The sequence below is a fragment of the Aphelocoma coerulescens genome, chromosome 10, assembly GCF_041296385.1.
Source record: "Aphelocoma coerulescens isolate FSJ_1873_10779 chromosome 10, UR_Acoe_1.0, whole genome shotgun sequence".
Lineage (NCBI taxonomy): Eukaryota > Metazoa > Chordata > Aves > Passeriformes > Corvidae > Aphelocoma > Aphelocoma coerulescens.
Window position 1 is genome coordinate 570,311 of NC_091024.1, and position 18,636 is coordinate 588,946.

General features: G+C 35.7%; 1 protein-coding gene across 17 annotated transcripts in view; it reads left to right on the forward strand.

Moving 5' to 3' along the window:
* WDR72 (WD repeat domain 72) overlaps window positions 1–18,636 on the forward strand; it is a 130,558-nt gene that overhangs the window by 57,867 nt on the left and 54,055 nt on the right. For 13 of the 17 annotated variants that reach the window (XM_069025441.1, XM_069025439.1, XM_069025438.1 and 10 more), the window contains one exon: window positions 3,705–3,816. In XM_069025441.1, coding sequence (XP_068881542.1) covers window positions 3,705–3,816 — 112 coding nt within the window. The other 4 variants (XM_069025442.1, XM_069025447.1, XM_069025449.1 and 1 more) reach the window with 4 other exon arrangements.

An 18,636-nucleotide genomic window follows, 5' to 3' on the forward strand; every position in this document is an offset into this window, starting at 1 on the left:
GAAACAATCTGAGCAGTGAAATCTAGAGACCATGTTTCATTTTGGAAATACGCATTTAAATAAAGTAGTGTAGTTGTTTGAGTGAGTTAATATTCAGGGATACAAAACTTAAAATGTTATACTCTGAGCACAATGGATTTTATTCCAGAAAGGGGAAATACCTGTTACAAATCTAGTTTATGGTATTGCATTTGAAATTGAATGCAACTCTGTGCTGCTTCAAATGCAAATATTTTCCAGAGCTGAGTTTTGCAAGGGTGGTGCAGTAATAATCCCCTGTTCTATTAGACAAAAATGGTTTCTGCAAATATTCCCATTCAATTGATTCCAGCATTTCATCTTGAGCTTATCAGTTGTTTATTACATCCCTACTGCCTGCAGGTCTTCCATATTATTTCTGAATTCTTCTCTCCCCTTTCTCTTGCAGTAAGAGGTTTTTTTTCTTTTTTTTGAAACCTCAATAGTTACAATTGTCACGTGGAATGCATATCATCTCTTGCTGACGTGGTCAGCCACTGAAACTCTTTAGAGAGTAGTTCATATATTCATAAAAATTGTGTTTGTAGCATAACTGGTTATGTGAGATTAAGGTATTTATATTGTGGAGTCTGTTTAGCAACTGATCAGTGTATACAGCGATACTGGTCTCATCTAGCACAGGAGGTTAGTGTGCTGGAAGGTATAGAATAAGCTGCCTCACACTTTTTCACTTAAAAAAGACTTTAAAACACTGAAATTGTCAGGTACTGCAAATATCATGCTCTCAATGCTTCTCAAATTTTAACATTATTCGGGTACAGTATTGTAGCTGCAATAAGCTTTGTTAACCCACTTAGTAGTGCAGATTTTGGATTGATGACCACCAAAGTGCCATAAAACTTGTAAGATTCAAAAAACCAAGATGTTGGCAATAGGTACGATATTTAGTGACCAGTGGTTTATACAAAATTACAGTTTTTGTTGACAATAACATGGTTTTGTTAAAACTTTGTTCATGCAATCACAGTTTAATGGCCAGTTTATTAATCCTGAGCAGCCTGACCAAGCACTCAAGTACATTTACCAAAAACATCACTTGTTACGCTGTTTTAAAAACTTCTAGTATTGTGATCTTCAGTGAAGGGTGCTGGTTCCTCAGGCATGACCTAAAGGAGTTACCAATTATTGATTGATTCCTCATCTCCTTACAGCACTGTAACAGATTCTGTGCAAACAAAGAAACTGAAAAAACCTGCTGCAAATGTTTTATCAGGGGTCTACTGACTTGTTGAAGGTTGTAGGGAGGTCTTTTTCAGAATGAAATTTTTTAAATGTGTGTATTTTAAAAATATTTTTAAATTTTGTTTTCCCAGATGACTTGAAAGGAAAGGTCATCTTCATCTGTTTGCCGTTCTTTCTGATAAAATATAGCCGCTTCTTGCCATACTCCCATCCCACCCAGAAATTACTTGTATGTTCGTCTTTTCAGATATATGAAGAAAAAGAAACAGTTCCATAGAAGTATAGAGACAACTGTCCTGACAATTAGTGTGCTGAATTAGAGGAAAGCACACTGGATAATTCAAGTTGATGTTTTGATCTGTATTTTTTGCTCTGTGATGTGACTGTGTTATGGAGGCACCTGGGGGGCAGTTTCTGCAAGTCTCAGACCTGTAGAGGTTATGGCCTGAGCAATAACCAGGAGTGGTATCTGTTGACTCCTCTCCTTAAACCCACTCATTAGAAAGAGAATAGTAATCCTTGGAAGTAATTGATGAAGTGTAGAAAAGAAAGCCAGGATAACTTAGTATAGATGTAACAGTACAACTTACCTCAACTTTTGTTCGCTTGTCTTTTTGAATTATTCTGTATTATTGCTGCTTCAAACAATTACCTTTCACTTTTAATATCAGTATTTAGAGGTTGATATATGCTATTTATACTTTCTCAGTCAACAAAGCTGCATAATTTCTGTCACATTTAACAATCCCAACTAAAAAACACAATGTATTTTCAACATCAATTACAATTATAGGGAAAAAAACGAAAGCATGTGTAGCCAATAAGGCAGCCAATTGATATGCAGAAGGGCAGTAAAGATAAGTGGAAATGATCAAAGCAAATGAAAGGTGCTCATGTAGATTTGTTATATGTTAGAAACAGGAAAAACTACTGGGGAGTATTAAACTTGGTGATAATGATATAAATTTTGGGGTTAAGATTCAGCCAGAAGATGAAACTAAATGTGAAACCTCACCAAGCACTGTGGAAATGCAGACTCAAGAAAGACACAGAAATAACATGCAGAGACATGTACAGTGCTTCTACAGTAATATTACATTGTGCCATTTGTTGCAGTATTTTGCTTTAAGATGTTAGAGGAAATTATTACAAATGCTGCCTGACTGGCATACATGGGAGTGATACAGGTAAAGAGCATCTGATCCAGATTAGTGGCAGGTTCTTAGCAGATTTCTTTTGTGTACCTGTGTAAGAATTGTTTTGTCAAAAATTTCCCCAGGACAATGAAAACGTGTCCATGTTTCCTTCTCTTTCTTAATTATTTTATTGTAGTTATATTGGAAGAGTCTGCAGCAAAGTCAGGATCTGTAATCCCCAAAGCTCAGGGTTGTATAGATGTGAGGAATTGGAAACTGCCCTTGGTTTCCCCTGTAAAATAAAGTTCTGTTATAACAAGATGAAGGTTTGTGCTATGTTGAATAACATAGCGCCTGGGTTCACTTGCAGTGAACTTTTACATTGTGGACCTGACTGTAGTATATTTGTCTATGATAAAGGATTTTGTCACAAAGGACACCCACAGCCTTTGTTCCGTGTAAAGGTTTGAATTTACAAGGGCAGTTAGAGATTTTGAGGACAGATACTTGATTAGTGAGTTCAAACAATCTCTCTTCCATGCACTTTGAGGGATCCTGCATATCAACTTCAATTCATAAGAAACTTCTACGTGCTTTATAAGTAGAAGCCTTACATCTTTAAATGTTCTTCATTCTCCTGGGACTTCTTTGCTAAAGAGAAAGAAAGTATTAACTCTAGCATGCAGCCTCCACACTGCATTTTCCTAGTGCCCACATGTGGTGCTACTGCAAGTGCCATTTACAGGCTGCTCAGAACTCCAGCAGATGTTCCTTTTGCATAAGAGGAGATTGAGGTGATATTTCTCTGTGTTAAAAAAAAATGGGGTGTTATGTTTGAGCTAGAGGATAAGAGCATCACCACTAATAAAACATTTTTGAATTTTATCAGAGAGATTAGATGCCAGGAATTCTAAAAAAGTCAAAACACAAGGTCATTATTCAGTCTATCAAGCAATTTTTCACACATCAGGAAAAAAAAATGAAGATACTTCATATTAGCTGTTATCACCTTATAATATATATTGTTAGTAATTGTTTATCCTTGAAATCAAGGAGGCAGTAGGTGACTGATTGTAGATTTGGCATTAAAGAAAATGAATGTTTATTGGGAAGCAGTCCTGACTGACAACTTACAGCATTTTATTGCTATCTAGTTAACCTTTTGTTCTCAGTGTATGTAGAGACACATGGTTATCACTGTCTGAAAGATTTATTAATGTGTCGACTTTCTAATGACATTCACCAGGACAGTCTCAAGATTTTGTGCTAGTTGGTTAAAATTGTCAAATACTTAGATAAATAATTGAGATACTGATATCATCCCGTAATAATTTGCATTTATGGCAGATTATTGAGGCAATGCAAGCAGTGCTGCTGGCAGAAGTTCAAAGGACTGTTAATCCCTTGAGAAAGACGACAATTTGCAGAGAGCCATTGGCCATAGTAGAGAATGGAAATGGTAAGTTTTGGACACTGCCAAAGTCTGAGGGGAGGGATTTGCAATACATTAAAAATCATAGAGTGGTTTGGATTGGAAAGGATCTTAAAAATCACCTCATTCCAATCCATCTCATTCCAATCTCCTGCCATGGGCAGGGACACCTTTCACTTGACCAGGGTGCTTAAGGCTTTGTCCAGCCTTGCCTTGAACACTCCCAGGGATGGGCCATCCACAACTTGAGGCAACCTGTTCCAGTGCCTCGCCACCTTTACAATAAAGAATTTCTTCATTATATTTAAGCTAAATCTATCTTCTTTCACTTTAAATACATTACCCCTTGTCCTATCACTACATGACCTTGTAAAACATCCCTCTCAGAAAATTTTCTTTGCCTCGTAGGTGGAAAATTTATTGGTATATTATTTTAACAGAACTTCTTCTAGTAATCGGAATTTGCTAAAGAGAAGGAAAGTATTAACTCTAGCATACAGCCTTCACACTGCATTTTCCTAATGCCCACATGTGGTGCTACTGCAAGTGCCATTTACAGGCTGCTCAGTACTCAAGGAATATGTCACAATATCTTATTTCTGTGTGAAACAGGCCGAATGGCCTATTTCTAACCTTATCAGGCTATGAGTTTTCTCTTACCGTTCTCAAGGAGTTAAAGGACTTTCACACTCTCCTGTCACCTCTGAATACTAAAGAAGAAAAGGCAAAGTTTCTTTGGTTGTATAATAGTTCTGGTATTTGCAAATAAAAGAAGCACTGTTTGAAATAGAATCAATAAATCATATTGGAAAGAAGTTTTACAAATTTATCTTTCCAGTGACATCAGACCTTACACAGCACTAAAAATTAATTGCCTAAATTTTATAACTTCATAATGTAATACAGAATATTTTATTTTTCTTTTAGAAATAACCTCCCTGCAAGGAGATATCAAATGCATTTTACAATTAGATCATTTCATTTTACAAGAAGCCTACTCTTTGCAACTTTACAATGGTGCTAATGTTTATGGTAAAAAAGATTGAACCTGAATTTATGTTATGAAGTTATACTCTTTTTTTTTTTTAGCCCATTAGCTGAGTCTTAAAATTAAGTGACCTAAATTTTAGATCCAATCTTATTAGTGAGCCTTCACTTGGGAAACTAATTTATTATCTCATTGAGTGTGTGTGTCTGTCATGAAAATTTGTTACCAATATCCCTGTTCCAGCATACTAAAAATGATCACTAATACTTGCCTCAGGCCACACTACAAAGTGGTGTCTCTATAATTTTGGAATACAAAACACTTTCAATAATTGTCATATATGGGTTTATACTTCACTTACAATTGAAGGTTGTTTTGAATCATTTTGTTTATGTGGTTTGGCACAAGATGCATTGTTACTAAAACAGCCCCAGCTGTACAGTTCATGTATAGATATAATTTCCAATTTCCTGAATTTTCAGGGTGTATTGCAGGGTAGTGTTTTGACAGAGATTTACAGCTAGAATGAAACTAACTGAAAGTTGCAAATGCAGGTATCTCCAAACTCCAGATGTGTTTAGGTCTTTGGGTTTATTTTAAAGCCTTCTATACTAGATGAAAAAACATTTATGTTATGTATGAAGTGCTGGGATGATTCTATGATTCTAGTAGTGAATTGATGTTTAATTCTAATGAAGTCTCAAAAAAGTTATGAATGCAGGGGATTTACTTCCACTCTGTGAAAGAGGGATTTGTCTGTTTGTATGTCTAGAAACAGATGATTTTTACTGTCATTTTGTTCTTAACCTGATTATTTGATGGTTATTCAAAAAACAACTAGAAAATTGCTTTGCTAGAAGGAGAACAATATGCATAAGCATTTGTCCTGGTTATGACTTTCTTTCATACTTCATGATCTGAACTACATAAATACATGCTGTAAACAAAAGTGGAATTTTTTTACATAATGAGAATCTAGTGTAGTCTGAAAGAGGCAGAAAACATACAGAATGATTGGAAAAGGGTTTTGCATGGTGAGTATTTAATATTATATTAGATTTCTTTTTGTTCTCATTTCCATGCATGTTTGTTGCATTATTTATCACAGTATGTAAATAGCTGGTATGGTTTTGTAGTATGTATTGCAAAACTTGATGAGTTCGTAGAGAATTGAAAAAATCTCTTTGTGATTTCTAATATGTGAAAGAGTATAACTATTTGTGGCTTGTAATAATATGCAGAATATTAAAAACCCATGCAGGAGTAGGTCCACAACCAGTGTAATTGTTAAGACAAGTAATTATGTCTGTGTTTAGTAATTTCTCGGATAGGTATGTCATCCTGTATTTTATTAAATACTCTGTATTTATAGGTTGTGCAGTATTTGGCATCTTGTGTAATATCATGGTAAAGGTTAAATATTGTTTCAAGTTAGAAGTCATAATTCAAGACTGGGTTTGTACCCTCTGATCCAAAGTAAAAGTATCTGAATTTTGCCTCCCATCATCATTGCATTGTATTTCATTTTTCTTTAATTGGAATTAATAGATTAGATCTAGAGATGTTTAATCTTACTTAACAAATTTCCACTGAAGTCAACAGAATTTTTTCTTAAAAAGTCAAACTTTCAGGATTTGGCATTCCATTTGATTCTTTAAAGTTTATAGTATATAATTGGTTTGGGGGTTTTTTTGTCAGAAAGCTCCTTACTCCTTTAGAGCTCCTGCAGCCTTACTTTATGGTTAGGGGTGATCAGATGCTGGCAACAGCTTCGCTTGATGAATAATTTAAGATGCTGTATTTTTCTGTGGTTCCATACAGACAGAATTGCTTATTTGAATAAAAAGACCTCAAACAAACAGAAAAAAACCACAATAAAACCAAAAGAAAAAATCCAAGTCACCAAACTCGTATTTTTCCAGAAACTAAGATAAAGACTTTAAAGAAACCCCAACAAACTATGCATGCAAAGCAAGCCAGAGAAAGGGTTAACTCTGTTCTGTCCTAGTACATTCTTCCATTGTTGCTAAAAGGAAATATAAATGCAAACTGCTGCAATTTCTTTGTTAATGTCAGAGATAATAATCTTGGACCTGTTCCAAACATATTGATAGCAATCTTACTATTGATTTCTGCAGCATATTCTTCAGTTCTTCAAAGAAGCTTAGGTTTTCCCTAACTTCTTTGACATTCGTCATAATTCTGAAAAAGGGTATTGGACTTTATCCCTTCTTGCCTTTTTCTGCACAGCAATAATCTCAGGTTAATAGTACCATTTAACAGGTTGTCAGTGTGGTCTTGTTTTCCACTCTCATGTGACCCAGAGGCAGTGGTTCTCAGGTCTTGAAAATTTATTTGTCTACTTTTATATCCACTTAGCGTAAAACTAAGAGGAATTTTGCTGGCATTCATTTTTCATTTGTAGTGTTTGATCTTATGGCATACATACCTAGTCCATACCCAGTCACGTGCAGAGCTCCTTTGATCAGAGGAAGTGGGGAGGTAACACCACTATTGTCATAGCCCACTGATTGGACACAAAAATACTGGATATTCCCTCCTGTAGTAGATTTGAACCTGTATCTTTCTCAGTGGTGACTCATTGCTTATCCTCAAGGCACTCAGCAGTGAGCCATCTACAGAAATTCTTTCCTTTTTCATGGAAAGCTCAAAATATTTGCAAGGATAAGAGCTAGGAATGAGATTGTCTCACCCCCAGGTGCATTTTGTGTGTGATCAGGACTGTGATCTCGAAATAGCTACTGCACTGAAGCTGTTTCCCATGTCCCATCCTTTGATGCCTATTTCTTCTAATGCATGGGGAGCCAAAAAATTCTTATCTGAAACAGCATTACAGCATTCCAGTTCTTCTGGAATTGCGTGCCTCTGTTTTTTGTAAAATGGGAAGAACTGGATTTATTTACCTTTTAAGAAAATTGTGGGGATAAATGTGTTTAAGAACTTAATACTCAGATAATAAATTGAGGAAACAGTGCATGTGATATTCCAGAAATGCAAAAAAATGGAAAAGTGAAAGTACAGCCAAGTACAGGCTTTATTCCTAAATACAGAACAATACTTTAACTGCCTCCTATATTTGTGAAAAAATTAAATGTGAAAAATCGCAACACTAAGACTGGTTTGCAATAAATTCTGGCTTGCACTAAAAAATTCCTAGTTTAAGCAACTGCTAACGATTCAAGCTTTTAAGTATATTTGAAAGCTATTAGCTATAACCTCATCTTTTGTATGTGGTTTTGGAGCCCTTTAAACTATTCAATTAAATAAATTGGTTCTTGCAGGAAAAAAGCTTCTGCTGATAAATACCAGAGTGAAATTAATGGTGGCAATTGAATTCCATGGGTTAGTGTAAAGAATTGTCAAAGACTTATCTAGAATATAACAATATGTTTTGTTAAAATGAGGAATCTGTTCAGTAATGGTAAATCAATGAAAGGCGGGCTATAACAGCTCCTGTTCACTAGAGAGGAATAGTGACCTGTGGCACGGGGCTTTAAACCCTTCTATTGTCAGGGTTTCAGAAATCTGTCCAGTTGCAGACAACTTTTTTATGTCAGCTCTTAGGAAATAATTCTGTGTCTGTCTTTCTATATAGCAAATGAAACTCCTTGCCTGCCAGCTAAGTCTGAAGGTTTTGTCAAGGAAGTGCAGCTAAAGAGAAGGTTTCTTTTGTCTCAGATATTTCCTTTCACGTTGTCATCTTGTTACAACCTACTGCCTTTTTGTATTAGTCCAGAGATACATTCTGGCTCTGTATTTAAACAAACAAAAACCCAAGAGACAATCCTGACTTGGAGCGTTAGCCCATTTGGATCACTGATACTGACAGAGGTTACACAAGATTTTAATGAAAACTTTTGTTGCTGCTGGGGAAATAACTTTTTGGGGTGTAAATGCATTGGCACTCATTTTTACTACAAACACATTAATATAATTTATATTGTTTGTGTTCTGGTGAAATACTAAATGCCCAGAAATTCCAACAGAGTCTGAGGATCAGTTTCTGGTCTAACACTTTACATTCTGCTAAACATGCATCTGTCCTCATATCCTTACATCACCCTTACTATGTTTCAAGTTTGGATTTGGGCTGGTATGTATGTAATATTTTCAATCTTTGAACTGCTTACACTGCTGGGGCTGGGTTCCATATCTAGCATGAATCCAGTAATCAAACACAATCTGGAAAAAGGTGTCCAGGCAAAATATGTTGGAGTCCTAGAAATGCACGTAACCAGAAAATGAAAGCTATCAGTGCAGCTCTAGGGAAATTCCTCTTCTCTTGTGAATTGACTGCTTGTATGATCAGGGATTGTTGGGAAGGGGTGAGGGGGTAACGGGGCACGCAACAATAAACTCAGGGGAGGATTTCTAATAAACAAAAGGCTAAAGAGAAGAGGAGAATGCAACACAAAGGAACCAGGGTTAAAAAGAAAAAATAGGAATATGGAGAAGAAAAAGATTATAATAGATGCGCGGCAGTGTGAACATGTATAAAACTATGCCAGTTTTCCAGTGGAAATCATGTCTGGGAAACTGGTTACTGGTTTTAAAAAATGGAAGAATATAATTTGATCCCATTTCTGGTATGACAGAGGTTATTGAGATTAACTGGAATGAGGAAATGAGCAAATTTTCACAGTGTGCATTATTTTGGATCAAAAGAACTTGAGAAAAGAGACAATTAATAAATGCACAAGCACTTATGAATCCATGTACCCTAACAGCATGGGTTTCAAAGAGCATAAGAGAAAATGTTCCTTTTTTAGCACATTCAAATCACTTCAAAAATGAAAAGACAATTCAGTTGTCCATATGAAAATCAAAGCCAGTAAGCATCTTTCATTATGACAGATGTCCAGAAGGAAAGTGAGGTGTTTGTGTTAGGTTTTTATAATCTCTTTGTTAAACTCACAAATTTTACTTTTTGTTGTTTAATATGCTGATATTTAAAGAAACCCAAGGTGATTTCTCCTGTGTTTCAAGATTTCATTGCTTTGGAGGAACTAAATTGCTTAGGAAAAAGTGCAACAGGACACCTACTAATCATGACATTACATTTGCATGAACCCACAGTAAATTCTTTTGAAGATCATTTCTGTTATCTGGTTAGGTCAAAGTAGAGTCCTGTTCAAAAAAGTTGAAATCTGAATAAGGTCACCATTGTCATGAGATAAGCACAGGTTTGGGTAAATACGACTGAGAATGCTGACATGAAGAAATCTTTACACTTCAGGAATTCTTTTCATTGCTGGATCCTCCAAAATGGATAAACTAAAATGTCCTTCTGAGCCTCACAGTGCCTGTGATTAAAACTTGTAGTATTTCAAATGAAATTTATCAAAACTGTCCCTCTTCCTATGTAGTCCCCCTAAAGTATTCCCAAGCTTTAGTGTTAGAGCAACATCTGAACCAACCACTATAATCATAACTTCTTGCAGTTTGTACTTTTCAGCTGTTTCAACTTCTGGTTCCAGATGTCTTCCTATCTGGCATCTCTCACATTTTCCAGTGTAACCCTCTTCTAGAGTTACATGTTCCATCTGGATTTCTTCCAGCCCATTTTATTCCTTTACATTCCCATCTTTGACTTCCTCTATTTACCAAGAAATAAGAACGTTAAATATTATCTCCAAAATGAAATTTCTTTTCTCTTTCCAGTCTGTTCTTCTTATTAGTGCAAAAATTTCATCCAATAAAACCAAGTTTTTTATATGGAACTGATATTTTGTACTCTTGGGCAAGTTCATATATGTAACAATTCATTAAACTATTTGACATAAGGCTATTTTAAAAAATTCTGTGTCAGGCCAATTTTGTGTGTGTGCATTAGGAATAAGCAGTGTAAGAATTGTATAATCAACATTTCATCACTATTAATGAGAATTAGATTAATCTGTAATCTCATTTTAGACTGAGAAACAGCAAACCAATTAATCTAGCATTTATTTGATGAATGGACTTTGAGGGTAACCTGGTGACAGCAGTAGCTTTCCTCTGTACAGAATATGCATTAAAAATGAGTGTATTGTATCCTAGTTTCATATTACAAATATTTCCAGTAAAAGAAGACAAATCAATGTTATATTTTAGCATCCAACTTGCAGTTTACCACTGTATCATGCCCTATATATCCAATTAAAACTGTAGTTTGATCCAGTAGTCTTTAATATTAGTGGTCAAGTATTAAAGGAAGTAAGCTTAAAGACTCATTCTAGAACTACAGCTTATTTCATTCCATGCATCCTATATTTTACCAGAGGACTCCTTAATGTAGCAGAAATCAGATTTGGTGTGTATTTTTACAGAAAATCAAATTCTACAGGCGCCATCTCGGACTCCTACAAAACATTAGGAAAGATAGGATTCACTGGTCAAGGAGGCATAAAGATCTCATAGATTCTAAATTCAAATGCACAATAAACTTTAGTTAATTTTGGTTGCTCTGTGGTTCTTTCAGTGTTTACTGAATGCAAAGAATCTCTAATGCTCTAGTTAGATCTTTAAAGGTAAACACTTTGGGGAGGGAGGAGCTGTTAACACAGAGATGTAATGTTATCACTGGTTCATTTTTAGTCTTCTGTTTATTTGGAAGTTCATTTAGTGAGGCAAAGTGCAACACTAATCTTAGAATGATTTCAAAACTGGTTCTGACTTGGAGCTTCCACATATTAAGTGAAGGGACTGCAAATACTCTTACTTACTTAGTCTCCTCTGTCTTCTACTGGTTTTTGTTTGGTTTGGGGTTTTTTTGATTTTTTTTTTGATTTTTTTTTGATTTTTTGGTTTTTGGGGGTTTTTTTGGTTTTGTTTTGTTTTTGTTTGTTTTCTGGGTTTTGGGTTGTTTCATTTTGGCAGTTTTTCTGCAGAGCCATTCCTTGTCACATCTTGTTTCCTTAGTGTAAATGTCTCCTTGCCTGTATCATTGTTCTTAGTTGAACACAGTGTTCAGACTTGCTAATAGTATATAATTTGTAATCCTTACAGTTTAGTTGGGGCCCTGATTTTCTTGTGACTAATTGAGTACACAGAGTGATGGGTCAAATTAACCCATAGAACTGGAAGACTTGTAAACACACCACGGAAAATAAGTGTATAAGTTGAAATGTAATGTTTTCATTTCTTGTGTGTAATACTTTTTTTTAATCAATTTGTGTCAGTATAACATCAGTGTTAATTTTAGTCACAAAGGTAAAAAGAACAAAACCTGATGGTTTTTGCTTTGGTTAGGTTACATTCTGAAGTTTGTCCTTCTGCTATTTTAACTGGGTAATAATCAATCTCTAACTGCTCAGATCTCCTCTGTATTATCTACATTGTTAAGGAACACACAGGCCTTAGTGATGCTTCCCTATTTCTGTGTTTGTCCTTTTTCACTCACCCAGCTTCTGTAAAAGCTTGTGAATAAAATAGCAGAAATAGAGTACTTAAATTCTAACACTTCCCTAGAATTTTTTGTGCTAATAGTTCTTGCAAAGCTGGAGATTTTCTATGTGGATCTGTTATGAGAAGTGGGCTGAGGTGGGGGGGGGAAATGTACTTTTGTGTATAGTCCATAATTAGCACTGAAACTGAGCTCAGTGCTAACAGCCATAGATGATAACACAGTATCAGAATACCTTGTTCATATTTGTAAGACACCATCTAGAATTTTTCTGTGCTGTATTGGTGTTTTGTAATCCCTCACCTCCTGATACTATTTTTATTAATTTCTTTGCTGTTTGATGTTCATGTGCAATACTATGGGTACACAAAGGTAAGGAAAGACTTAAAGTGGTTCTACCTTAGAAAGATTGTAGAGCTGGATGCCTTTCTGCGAAAGGAGTGGTTCAAAAAAGCATGGATAAAAAGGGATGATCCCCAGGCAGAAGTTTTCTTCTCCATGTTATGTGATTATATTGCTGCCATGCTTGAAAAAGGCTTGCAAGTTTGGCAATATTTTCTTTGGGCTCTGTTCTGGATTTCCCTTATCATGGGGAATAAAATCTTGCTGAGAAACTTTGATTGCAGTTGCCTATGGCTTGTATTGGGCTATTAGAAAGGCAGAACAATCTGCAGTGTACACTTAACAATTGTTGTCATGCTTTGTTTAGTTTTCTGTCTTGTAATTGGAATAACATTTACTGAAGGGTTTGTTTTTTTTTTTTTAATGATATATGAAGCAAGGTACCTTCTAATTTTGCATCTTGTATTTTTTTAAACTATTTAGGGATACAGAATTGGTTCCTGAACCTGGTCTGTAACTATATATATTTGAAATGTTTCTGTCCTTGAATTCCAGAATAATGGACTCTCCTACCTTATTTGGAAGGAAATCATAGAATTAAGATCACTCATATTGAACTAGCAGTATTACTATAATTATCTGGCAGTAAGACAAGTGTTTTAATAGATTTGTTTGTTTGAAAAAAAGCCTTGCAGAAAGTGAGAAAACACTTCAAGCTGCTGCTAATAGTTTTCAGTAAGATGGAAATTTTTCATTACGTGTTTTGTGAAAAACATGCTGAAAGGTAAAACTACTTTATTTATTCAAGTCACTGTTAGTATGGAAGTAGAGAGTCCCAGCTAACACGCAGCAGATTAACACAACTGAACAGTGCTTGTCTCTGATAATGAGATCAAGGCATCTGTCTCAGCAAACAAAAAATGGAAATGGCTCAAAAGAAGCCTTTCTTGCCTACTGAGCTTATCAAGAAAATATTGAATCAGTTGGAGGTACATATATATCCATCACCACTAGAATGTATCTCAACAGAACTGTTAAATTTCAGGATGGAGAATGTGTCCATCTCTGGGTGCACTTCTGCACCTGTACACATCTTCAGAAGGCTTAATGCATCTATTTTTATTTCATGTCTCATGTTTTACAGAATCCATTTCTCTTTATTATATAAAGGTAAGCTCAGTGTTGTTTCAAAGCAGATGGGCATCATTAATAGAAATAGTATTTCATATTTGCATGGTGCACAGAACTCATCAGCACAATGACTCCCAGATTCTGAAACTTGAGTTACTCAGTATTCTCTCATGCCTGGTTAATACTTAATGTTTCACTATATGCTTTAAGGACCAAACTTATGTCCACCAAGTATCCTATCTTGCTACAGCATCGTGTTTTAGTTTTTTAGTTGCACTGCTATTAAAGATGACTATTCCAACGTTAAAGAACACAGAAATCTTTGTGGTGTGTCTGAGGAAATTTTTTGTCCAATTCCAAGTGTTTCAGCCAAAGCATTTTTTCTCCCTACTCTTGGAAAAATCCAACTTATATCACACCTAAGATATGTATCACTAGTTCCCTAAAGACCAGGTGCCTGTATTGTTCTCATATGATGGATGTTAGTCACATCACCTGCTGCACTACTAGGAGATGCTCAGATAGCCTAGTGAAGAGGGTGAAGTAGGAACCTGAATCCAGAAAGTATTTCCTGTAGAATAATTTGTAGCTTGTCTGTGTCTTCTTTTCCTCTCCACCACCCTTTTATCTGCATAGGTTTTGGATTTCCTTTTTCTTTTCCTTTTTTCTCAGAAATGTAAAAAGAAAGAAGCAAAATCTAGCTGACATTATTAAAGTATATGCAAGCTCAATTTTATGTACTGATATATTCTACTGCTAAATTTTTCCTCTTTCTTTTGGACATGAAGTGGTGTCAGGGTTTTGCGTCTCACCAAACTGTCAAGTTTAATGCTGGTAACGAACCTAAATCTTTGTCTTGACTGAAAAGGCAATCTATTTTTTTCATAGAAGTTAAGGAGACACTAGTTCTAGCGTGTGTTTTCAGTTAAAAGTAACATTTTGGTATGTTAGGCAGGTTGTTCTAATAGGTGTGTCTCATAGCTTTATCAGATTAAGGCCATTCTCAATGCGCAGGAAAAAAATTATTATTTTATTAGTATGTCCCCTTGAAAGGTTCAATAGGAGCCCCTTTCACTAGTGACTATTGTTATCCATGTCAAGGTATGATGTATACTATATGAATTACACTTCTGTCAGCAGACTGTATTGGGGAATAGTGGAAAGAAAAAAAGTCCATGACTTTAAACCTGTGCTTTTATGTAATGAAATTTAATGGTTTAGTTGCGTGGTTAGGAATGTTTTAAAATAGGACTTGTGTGTGGTTGAGGACTTATGCTGGTGACCAGCACACCAGAAATAAAGTAAAAGCACCAGCAGAAGATCTGAGCTAACAGGCACAGCAAGTGCATCTGCCTCCCATGTTCTGGGAAAAGCAAAGCACGTCACAAAAAAAGAATAGACTGGCCGATAGGGCAGAGAGAAACGTTGTTTCCAGTCTTCCTGTGATAATTGCATGTAGCAGATATATTTGCAAAACTGTTTCTTTAAAGTTCCATGTCTTATATGGGAGTAATTTTCCTCAGCCTGGAGTAAGCTGATTTTTGAATGGTCTTGGATGCTCAGCAGAAAATGTGTGCTGGTTTTTACTTATATTCTAATACAAATTATAGCTTTTATAAGATAATGTCCTTTTTCACTCTTTGCCTGTGCTTCCTAAAATGTGGTTTTCACCATTTGTGTTCTATTATCTAAAGAGGATTTAAGGAATAGAGCTACTCTGAAATAGTAATTCCTCCATTCCTTGCTGCCCCCTGCCCTGAGTCATACCAAAATTGATACTGCAGTTGAAGCCTTAGCTCTGTGATGTGGGTGCATTTTTCCTAAATTGATGAATGAATAACATGACAAGCATAATCTAATTTATGGAGAGACAAAATTGATAATTTTGGGATCAGTGGTCAGATGTGTAGGTTTTTTATCTTAAAAATAGATACATAATATTGCAGTATATTTATGTGTCCATTACATACTAATACAATAATACAAAATTAAGAATTTTCAGTCTTTTTCTTGCTGTCTTTGTGTAATACTTACAATCCTTTCTGAGATTTTAGAATAGAATGTGAGGGGGAACTGTCCCTCTTATAAAAGATACTGTTGTAGAGCTCAGTGCTTTTAGGAATCAAGCAGTAAAAACCTTGCAACAGAACAAAAACCTTTAAGAACCTTGTTTATTGAATTCTGTTGGCTAAAACTGCCAAAAATAAATTAATAGCTGTTACCACTGCAGTGCTTTTTTTGTTCACAAGAAAAATACCTTGACATATTTTTTCATTCTGTGATTGGTGCACATTTCAAGGGTATAAATTAATCTTCAGAGGATCCTAGGGAATATCTTTCCTGGACACTTCACTTATACATCAAGTCGGCCATGTTAGCAATCTAATCACAATCCTGTAATTCAGTGGACAACAATTCCTTATTGTGAACAGCATAGCAGCTTTTACTATCATTTAGGTCAGCCTAAGATTGCTGATGCACCATATGTTTCAGGCCATGGATGATGGATGGTATCCTCTGGTGCCCATCCCTAAGTGATTGGAAAGATTGAAGACACACAGTTCACTTAAGCTTGCTTACTATTACATCAAGTAATCAGTGTGATAGGCAAACCTGTGCTCTCTGTGTCACACTGCCCAACTTTCTGCAGGGACATTGTGTCAAAAAAACAATCTAAGAACATTTCCAGATGACAGGCCAGTTACTAGAACAACCATTTAACAACTGGATTCATCTAAAAAGCTTAATAACATGGAAAAGTCAATACATGTTTTTAAAACACCTTTATTTATTTGAACCAGACATGATGTTTTGTTTTTAAAGGATTTTTTATTTCAAGATTGAGCTTATGCAACCAAGGTATAATAAAGCAATCGCTTTCATAGTTCAGCCTCTAGTTTGTCAAAACATAGTGTTCCTAAAGTTAATCAGAGAGAAATACTGCTTTGAGATAATATTAAATGCTTTAGAAGTTGTTTACAATTTTGTGGTTAGAAACACGTGACATCAGTTTGAGACTGAAATCTTTTATTTCCCAGTGCCTGTGTCTACAGACAGCACTCAGTGTTGTTTCCACTTTCTTCAGCTCTCTTGGACCAGTATTAAACTCAGGAAACTGAGATCATCTTCCTTTTTATGAGGTGGTATTGTGCTGAGGAGTCTTTTATATGATACAGGATGAAAAGCCTAGATTATACTCTAAATCTCATTTTGCATAAAAAAATCTTGCCAGACTTGCAGCATGTGTGCCAGCAGTCAGAATAGATCCAACCAAATAATATCAAGTGAGGTGTATAAAATGTTATAATTTAAAACTACTACTGGTGTATGTTACTGTAAAAATGATGACTTTTTAGTAGAATATTCAGTAGAATAACTGAGTTGAAAGCTGAGTAATAGGTCATAGTACCTGCATGCCACTTCAATCATGAAAAAGGAGCTAGGCAGTTCTGTGAATTCAAGCTCTGTAAGATACTCACATAGGCTGTAATTAATGATCATATTTTTGTGTATGCATTTTTTAATTGGAAAGCATAGGTACTGCATGCACTTTGGTTGAATACCTCATAGAACTACATGTTTTCCTGAAGTAAGATGCTATACATTTTGAACACTAAATTCTGGCATCTATTCTGCTGTTATTTAATTTGGTCTCAACTTCTTCATCAGTTACTGTTTTCACAGTTTTTGTGTTGGCCTAGTTAGGTAACTGTGGTGTAATACCAAAATAAAACATTTTTCATATTGAAGTGTGCAGCCAGTGATAAGTGGTAAAATTGTAGTTCTAAATCCATTTGAAAACTTGCCACTCAAGTCAGAATTTCAGGGCAGGCTTCCTCTTGTCAGTCCTTTGATAGATGGCATGCTGAATTCCATAACCAGACAATTTAGGCAGTAGCCTCCAAAGTAAATATTAAACTAAGGTAATGGAAAGAAAAAGCTGTTCTGAGGAAGAGTTTGGGGAGTAGTGATTAACACTGACTTTCAAACCAAGGGTGTCAAAGACATGGGGAGTAGATGTGTTGGTATTAGCAAGACTCATCACTGCAGAACAGAAAACGTTAGAAAACTGAATAATTCTTGTAGACAGTGTCTGAATACATGAACCTGTCCATGTTAGGACTGAGGTTTTTGCAGTCAATGACACTTTGGTTGCTTACTGAGATGCTTCCTGGGGAGAGATGTTTACTGCCTTACTGTAACTTGCTTTGCCCTGAGGATGCTTACAGTGGAGCACTAGAGCTGAGAAACTAACTCAGAGTGAAGTCTACAAATGAATGCAAGGAGGAATTGAAGCATTTCAAATATAAAGTGCACTAGACTAGAATAGTTGTTTAGTCCAGGACACTACTTTGGCCTTGTCAATGAGAGAGAGAGAGAGACCTATAATTAAGGAAAAAGGACTTTAAATGTCTGAAAACATGTTTTTCTTCAAAGGACTGTTGAAGAGAGTGAATGAGAGCAATTTCTGGAAAGTTGCTTTAGAAACCCCACTAGCCAATTATGCCAATAGGGACTTTAACTGAAATATGGCCCAGAGTCATCTTACCTACTCTGAAAAATTCTTTGTGGGATTTTTTGCTGTTCTAAAATCAGAAGTGTCAGTCAGTATGGGAAGTGTGGAAGTGACTGGGTCATAGTATTTGGCTCCAAATTGAAAAGGCAGCAGCCCTAGCTAGTGTGAATCACAGGCAGCTGTGAGAGCACCAGGCAAAATATCCTCAACTTGTACTGTGAAGAGAAGCACCTGCTCTTGCCTGAATTGTGCCCCGCGAGTCAGGATTGTTTAGGTGGCTGTAAGTACTTCATATTGGTCAGGTAGTGTAGTATCTTTTCCTAAAAAATAGTTTTTGTTAAGTATCACAAACAGGGAGATAAGTATTCAATTTCTGCTAGAAGTAAATGTGCTGCAATCATCCTCAGGCTTTGCAAAGATGTATTCTATGATATCTGTAGCATCACATCAGTGAAGAATGGAACC